This window comes from Sinocyclocheilus anshuiensis, unplaced genomic scaffold (genome assembly GCF_001515605.1).
Source record: "Sinocyclocheilus anshuiensis isolate Anshui unplaced genomic scaffold, SAMN03320099.WGS_v1.1 scaffold26, whole genome shotgun sequence".
Classification (NCBI taxonomy): domain Eukaryota; kingdom Metazoa; phylum Chordata; class Actinopteri; order Cypriniformes; family Cyprinidae; genus Sinocyclocheilus; species Sinocyclocheilus anshuiensis.
Window position 1 is genome coordinate 155,035 of NW_015544143.1, and position 8,136 is coordinate 163,170.

An 8,136-nucleotide genomic window follows, 5' to 3' on the forward strand; every position below is an offset into this window, starting at 1 on the left:
GATCCGTGCTGGTCGCTGAGGGAATACATCAACTTAGTGCTGTGGATCGCCGGATCGGCTTTCACCGTTTTCACCGTTCCTTCGTCGGACCCGCCGGGACCGCCGTTCTCGATACCGCCGCCTCAGCTCACTCTTGCCCGGCCTCAGCTCACGCTAAGCCGGGGCTTTCGCTCACGCTAGGCCGCTGTGTGTCTGCTGATATGAAAAGTTCACTGTATATCGTAATAACAAATAGAATTTTTGACAGCGATGATATTTTGTTTTCTTTTTACATTTAAATGCGTTAAATATTACATATACGTATGTAATATAATGTGTATTTCCATCACAGGCTTGGTCTTAAATTTCACATAAGGTGGTATTAAAAAGGTCTTAAATTTAACTTGTTCATATCTGTAGACACCCTGTTTAATATCATGTGTTTTTTGCTCACACTGCCTGTTCATCCAGCTCATCTCCTATCCCGCTGGACATGTCCTTCAGGACACGGATACTGCCTGTGACCAGCTCCAACTGCTCATCCTGGTCCTGCATGATCAGCTGCAAGCAAAGACAATTGAGGAAACTTACGACATAAAATGAAGATAAGATTCAAAATTGTGGTATTAAGCATGTGATCTGCTTTGCACATTTTCTTGTTTTCTGTAAGGCTTATAAGATGGAATACTATCTGCTGGTTAAGAAAAAAATATATATTCAATGAAAAAAAGACGTTTTGACCTCCTGTCTTTTACCTGCTGCTGTTCCTGTTGCTCCTGAATGTATCTGGAGTTTGCAGACACCAGGTGAGGCTCCAGACCGGCGTAACGATCCTTTGCTGTGGCCCCCAGCAGGGCCTGTCAGACAGGGACACCGTGCTAATGTCACTAGCACATGTGACCATATAAATTCATTCAGAGTCATTCCAGTTTAATAGTGAATGAATCACTGACCTGTTTGTTTTTCTTCTCTGCTTGAGCCACAGCTGAGGGACTAGAGAGCTGCTCCTTCATCAGCTACGTACAGATACACATTCATACAAATGAAAATACTAGAACTCCATCATAAAATGAAATAAGAATAGAAAATAAGAGAGGGATCGATACCTCCATGGTTTTCCGCGTTTGCACCACAAAGTCTCGCCTTTCCTGGAGTTCATGTTCTCCTAAACGGAACTTTCCAGGGTTTGCCTCCACAATACCTGATGCAGTCAAGGACTATTAAGGGATCTGCATATATGCAATGATATTTCACAATATTACTGTTTTTACTGTATTTTTAACCAGCAGCCTTGGTGAGCATTAAGAGCCTTCTTTCAAGGACAATTAAAAAATCATACCAACTCAAAACTTTTGACATTAGTGTATGTCTTTTTTCAGAATGCTAGCTTTCGCATCTTCCTTTCTGTAGACTGCAGTCTTTTGGTACCTCCATCTCCCTTTTGCTATGCGTACCTATGAAGGCATCAAGGTACAAAGTATCTGTGTACCACTCTACTAAGGATGTTTCAAGGCATCATAGGCCTTTGGTTTATGGCAGGATACTGATGGTTTCATGTAGGTCCTCTAGGTCCCAGTCGATGGCCCTCAGGCAGTTTCGGAGTTCATTGGTGCTCCAATCCAGCTCATCGCGGCTGACTGGGGTCTCTTCCTGCAGCAGCTCCTCCCAGCGCTCAAACAGCCCCTGTGCTTTGGACAGGGCCTTCTGCACCTCTCTGCCAGAGATATGAGTAAACTGTGAAACCCCTTCTACTTGAAAGGAATGAAAAGTGTTTATCAACATTAAACATCCTCTATAAGCACTATGCCAGTGATAGTTACTGTCAATGCTAGGGTTATCAAACACGTTTTCCATACAACGAACACATTTGATTTATTTGTGTTGTACATTAACGTAAGTGAATTGCAGAGACAAACTCAAAACATATGCAACATAAATCAGTGTGTGTTTACACTTCAGTCAACACAAGTCTAAACGTCTCTGGCTTTTTGTAGACTTAATTTAACCTTCCAGATTTCTAAAACGCAACTAGAAACACAGCTATATTTCAGCTTGGTATTACATGAAGGCTGTTTATTAGTATAGTGTGACATTAACTGGGGCTACAGGTAGTGATGAAGATGCTTCACTTAGCTTTAACTTAGCCTGTCAGTATCAAACCCGTGTCGTTTCGACAAAGGCGGAAAACAGACATTAAGACGGGGAAGAGGAAGATAACTTTTCTTACCCTTTAACCACGAAAAAAGGATCCTCCATCGACATATTAGCCCCTTAGTTTCAGGAGCTGTGTGAAGCCAACTGCAGGATGGCTTGTGTAAAACATTTTCGCACGTATGAGTTTTCAAAATAAAAGTCCATCAACGCGACTCTGGTTAGAAAGCACAGCATATATCATTGACTGTTGAGACATAAAACAAACATGTTCCACAACTTTATCAGGCATTATTATTACTATAATTATTTTTAAAAAGCAAAATGTTTGCTTAGAAAATATTCAGAGCTATCAAATTTAGTAACACTTCTTATTACAATATACCATTTAATTAGATTTTATCAAAATATGTAAGCGCACATAGAATGGTGGTTACACTTTATTTTAAGGTGTTCATGTTACGGTGTTATTACACAAATATGTACTGAGTAATATTAGTTAACAACATGCACTTACTATATAGGGTTAGTGTTAGGTTTATGGTTAGTTGCTTGTAATTTTGCATAATGATTGATCATGAAATGAGTAAATATTGCTATAGTTTAAGTAAATGCAATGTGTAGTAAAGTTAAAAATAAAGTGTCATTTTTAAATAACCCAGTTGCCTTATTATTAATATTTATTTAATTTCATAAAAAGGACTATACATCACTGATAAAAAATTGACTATAAAAACTTGTCAAATAAAGGTTTCTGCATTTAATCACATTATTTTTAAGTAGTCGTTATTAACCAACACATTTAATGTGTTTTATTTCATGAGCTAGTATACTAAAATTAGACTAAAGCTGACACTGGGTCTAAAGCTCTAACTGAGCAAAAATGCAATATATACATTTTCTATTGCATTTTTTTTTTTTTATTTCCATATTTGTAATCAAACTATGTGCTTAAGGTCTAATGATACTATTTTTTATTTTGTTACAGAAAATATTAATCTCTAAATCTTAAAAACATAAATTGCCCTATGAGCACAAGCACACATTTCTTGACTTGTACATAAAATAAAATGAATGCAATTGTTTTGAGTAACTTGTTAGTCCAAACTAACAATAATTTGTAATAACAATCTCTAATTTTGTAGAGGAATAATGTGCAGTCTTTGAATAATCTGTTCAGAAGACAAAGCAGTTCCTATTTGGATTCATGATGCATTACCTAATCTGTGACTCTCTCAATAAGTAGAAATGTCATATTTTTAGCATTGTTTGTCACTAATTTCTATAAAAGGGCTGTTAGCACACCTTTGCTGCAGTCCTGACCTGATTCATAATTAATTCGGTTATGTAACTGGCCTAGATTTGCTTGACGCTTAGGGCATAAAAATGCCAAGCTAAAGACAAGTTGGTGTGTGACATTAATTTTTGTGATAGGTGTGTTAAACCGTTTAAAGGATTCCCATATGTCTTTCCATGCCAGCTAAAGGGGTTAAATCCTTGTCGCCTAGTCGCCTCTCCTTCCTTTACTTTTAGTAACACTATTCTCCTTCACTTCCTTCCCCACCTCACACACTCACCCCTTCCTTCCCGTCTCCTGTCTTCCTCCTTCTCCACACTGTTTCCTGTTCACACACAGATATTCACACACTCTCTCCACCTCCTGTTAAAAGTCTGGCTGTAGTTGTCAAGGCCACATTTTTGTCCTCACAAGCATAGTGAGACATGGTTAAAACTGATTTTTAGGTTGAAAACATGTTTTGCCTTAAATAGAATAATGTCAACAGCTTTATTTGAGGGTTAGGGTTGAGGTTTAGCAAATATCATTACGTGCGTATGAAAACCATTAAGAATATGAGGTGACCTCATTAATATAATGAAACCAGTGTGTGTGTGTGTGTGTGATCACAGCTACAAAGAATGCTTATGGAAATCAAGGGTGGACCTAATTGGAGGCCTGATCACATGGAATGCAGTTTGTCAGAGAACAGTAATGAGGGCGCTATTTTTACAAGCAGTGGCTTGAAGGTCCTCTTGATTAGTCAGTCTGTTTACAATACAGATTTGCCCTAGTGTTTTAATAAAATCATCAGTTTCTCTATATAAACACACATTCACAAACAATGCTACTATCCACGCTGAACAACAAATCAAAATAATCAGAATGAGATTTATTGCCAAGTATGCTTAAACACACAAGGAATTTGCGTCAATATAGGCTACAACTAGACAAATACAGTATATAGGCTACAATAAAAAAGACAGACAAAATAATAACATTATGTTTTTGCTACACGTTCATAACTTTAAACACAATTCTTAGTCCAAAAAGCCCTGGTGCACATGAACAAAAATGTCGTAATTTCGACAAAGCTCGGTAAGCCCTTTCTATAAAAAGAACGTGTATTTGCAGTGAGTGACAGCTGCCACTTGACCTCAATCGCTTCGCTTCCTAGTTATGCTAATGTGAAGGGGAGGGGCTGTTGGACCGGTGACAAGTCCAAATATGGTGCGTGGTGACATCATCACTGCCTCTGCAGCGGCGGCACGTCACGGCTTTTCCACCGACGGATGTTCCAAATATGGCGATTAAACGTGCCTGCTTTGAGCAAACAGCAAAAAACGCTTCCAAAGAACTGTAAACACTGGTGGCAGATTGATAAACCTTTCAACAGAAATGTTTTCAAGTCGAGTTTGTTTAATAAGTCCGATGAAAAGATATCACGAATATAAATGAATAAATAACAAAATAAAACGTGAATAAAAATATAAACAAAGAATAAAAAAACAACAACAGTCAGTTGATCTCTAAAATTATGCACTTGAATCATGCACATGATTTTTTTTAACGTATTTCATTGACATAACATTAGTATAATTATATGAGATCAATAAGTAATGATTATTTGAGTAACAGATCACCTGAGGTCATGAAACAGTGTTTTACTGTCCTGGCCAGACATTTGATACAGCGCAATTATGACATATGATGACGCTTTCGTAGAGCGTTGCCATTAAGTTGAGTTGCCAGATTTCGTTAAAAAGCAGCTTTTTTTTTTTTTTTTACCAAACAAACCAAAATAAGCAACTCTTTAATAAGGTCTCTTGTGCTTTTGGCTTCAGTGATTATTCAGAGTAAGATGAAAAATTATTTTATTTAATTAACTAACTTATATTTTTGCCCAAATTTCACATTCATGAAAGTGAGTGAAAAAAAAAAGTGAAAGTGACATGTGGCCAAGTATGGTGACCCATGCTTGGAATTAGTGCTCTGCATTTAACCCATCCAAAGTGCACACACACAGCAGTGAACACACACACCGTGAACACACACCCGGAGCAGTGGGCAGCCATTTATGCTGCGGCGCCCGGGGAGCAGTTGGGGGTTCAGTGCCTTGCTCAAGGGCACCTCAGTCGTGGTATTGAAGGTGGGAGAGAGCGCTGTATCCGCAAGGACAATCCGCAACTTTTCGGTTACGAGTCCGACTCTCTAACCATTAGGTCACGACTTCCCAATGCAAGTCCAATGCAAGTTTACTTAAAAAAAACACCTAAATGTATGGTTTTGTGGACTGAAGTAAGTCCACAACTCTTGTCTTGGTAAATAAAAAAAATGCACTAAAGCACTAAAATTACTATAAAAACTGGACATAAATAACAACTAAAACAGAAATACAAATAAATTAACCCTAACTAGTAACATAAAAATTAAAATTAAAACAACAACTACAATACTACAAAAGTACATAATAACACTGAATTTAATGCATGTATTTTTTTATTTTATGTTATACAAGTCGAGAGTGGCGTACAATATATGGACATGGCAACACAGAGCATATGTTGACTTGATACTTCAGTACTGTGCCAATATGACGTATGTTGACAAGGGAGGGGCGTGTTTATACACCCAGGGGAATGGAAATTCTTTATGTCACCAGAGCCGAGCGCACATAAAACACCGCCCGGAGAGGAGAAAACTTTTAGTTTTGCAATCCGCTGTGAAGACCTTAAAGCGCAGAGGTTTTAAAAATAGAAAAGAAATATTCTGCTACATTGTAAACACAATGGACGTCGAGGCCAAGAGAATCATGGCTCTTTCTATTAGTAAACTGTATTCATTAAGGACACAGCGCGGGGGACTGAGTCTTCACCGGAGTCTCCTGCTCTCCATGACCATGAGAGCCGCACGGGACATCTACCACGCCGCGCAGCTGCTCAGAGACGCGGAGGAGGAGCAGGTCGTCCCCTGCGCTCCCGACGCGGCCATAGAGGAGCCCATGGAGATAAGTAAAGACTCTCCTCAGACTTTAACTCCCAAGGAGGTCGCAATGAAACCTCAAGAACCCAAAGAGACCCTGGAAGACGACAAGGAGAACCGATGCGCTTCTGAACGGCACTCCAGGAAGCGCTGCTGTAAGACGGCGGTCGAGCCTGACTTTCTACCTCTGAAGAAGGCAAAAATGGACACGGATGAGGAGAAGCAACATCTCCAGGGGGAGGTTTTGAGGACTAATAATGGAAACAGCTGTCGCCAGGCTGAAACTCTGACCGCCTTCCCAACAAATCGAGCCATCGTGGCGTGTTGAGCAAGACGCGCGTTGGATCTTTCCGAGAATCGATTTCCCTCGATGGGAATTTCCTGGACAAACTGGTTCAGAACGGACCGGTTATGCAGCCCGACACCTGTGCGGCCGGCTCAGCTCGCCATATGAGCTCCACGAAAGGCCAGGATCAGCAGGAATACAGGACAGATGGTGGATACTGCTATCTCAAGCGCAATGGAACCACCAGAGCTGCTTCATTGTTCAGTGAGAGGAGTCAGATGACTCTGTTCACTCACTGGTTTGAACTGGTTGAACTGGGAACGGAGGCTCTGGTGTCTTCTATCCAAGTCTATGAACTGTACAACCTCAAATAAGAGCAATGCAGATGGTGTATGAGACAAAACACATGCTGCGTGATACTTGAAAATGCATTTGCCAAAACGTGTTAAATGTCACTGTTGCACTGATTAATTGCACAGAAGAATATGTATTGATAATATTCATTTAAGAAGGACTTGATGGACTGATATCATATGAAGCCGATTTCAGTGTTCACCGATTGCAATAAACATGCAAATGTTTAAAAATCATCCTGTTGTACAGATTTAATTAAAAAAAACAGAAAAATCTCAAGCTCTGGATGAGTAGATTTTGGACTAATCTTTGTGTGACAAAAAATCTTATTGAAGTTATATTTCCCGACATCTTTTAACCAATATAGTGCCTTGATTTCCCAGTTTTTTTTCCTGTATAAAAATATTTGAATAAAGATTACTCTTATAAAGCGCAATTATTAGTCAATGAAGAGTTGAGGCTAACTAGAAATAGTCAGATAAAGTATGGAATGTTTCATGATTTCAAGTTAGTTTTTAAAATTTAAATTTCATATAAATTTATATATAAGTTTTCAAGACCACAGGAACTCTGTCATGAATAAGTAAAGGGTTTTCAGTCAGATCATGTTTGTAATACGTGCAGAGGTGTAAAGTATTGGAGTAAATGTAATTAGTTACTGTACTTAAGTATCTTTTTGGGTACTTTGTAGTTGTACTGAGTATCAAAGATATTAGCAACTTTTACTCTTTACTTCACTACATTTTTTAATGAGTATCTGTACTCTTTACTCCACTACATTTGAAATGAGTGTTGCAGTTACATGTTATATTTTGCATGGACCTAGATTTTTCTGCAGCAGTTTATTTCTGCTACAAAAGACGTGATACTGCCTATTACAGGTTACTGAAAGTACTGCATCTTGTGCGTTTTGCACTTACTCACCCAAACTTGTCAACAAGGCTACTTTATGTGAATGCGAGTTCCTTAGCAAGTATTTGTGAATCACTGGTGTTTTATAAATGAGATGAGGACATGACTGCAGCCGGCAATGAGGCCCAAACCAGCACAGCCAGTGTAAGAAGGCTTCGGCTTTTTAATTTTACTTAACATTATTTTATTTATCCAT

General features: G+C 38.8%; 2 protein-coding genes across 2 annotated transcripts in view; one reads left to right on the plus strand and one right to left on the minus strand.

Moving 5' to 3' along the window:
- LOC107695063 (syntaxin-6-like) overlaps window positions 1–2,294 on the minus strand; it is a 6,161-nt gene extending 3,867 nt beyond the window's left edge. Inside the window, exons 1-6 of the mRNA XM_016494850.1 lie at window positions 2,207–2,294; window positions 1,524–1,693; window positions 1,086–1,180; window positions 933–995; window positions 735–836; window positions 434–540 (exon numbers count right to left, since the gene is read on the minus strand). Coding sequence (XP_016350336.1) covers window positions 434–540; window positions 735–836; window positions 933–995; window positions 1,086–1,180; window positions 1,524–1,693; window positions 2,207–2,241 — 572 coding nt within the window. The 5' untranslated portion in view covers window positions 2,242–2,294. The remainder of the gene's footprint in view (window positions 1–433; window positions 541–734; window positions 837–932; window positions 996–1,085; window positions 1,181–1,523; window positions 1,694–2,206) is intronic.
- A 3,900-nt stretch (window positions 2,295–6,194) lies between these two features.
- On the plus strand, window positions 6,195–6,716 carry LOC107695039 (immediate early response gene 2 protein-like). The gene has a single exon (XM_016494819.1). The coding sequence runs from the start codon at window positions 6,195–6,197 to the stop codon at window positions 6,714–6,716; it is 522 nt and encodes a 173-aa protein (XP_016350305.1).
- Window positions 6,717–8,136: the final 1,420 nt, after the last annotated feature.

What these genes read in the sequence shown, in the direction of transcription:
- LOC107695039 (XM_016494819.1), top strand. Translation starts at nt 6,195, where the DNA reads ATGGACGTCGAGGCCAAGAGAATCATGGCTCTTTCTATTAGTAAACTG.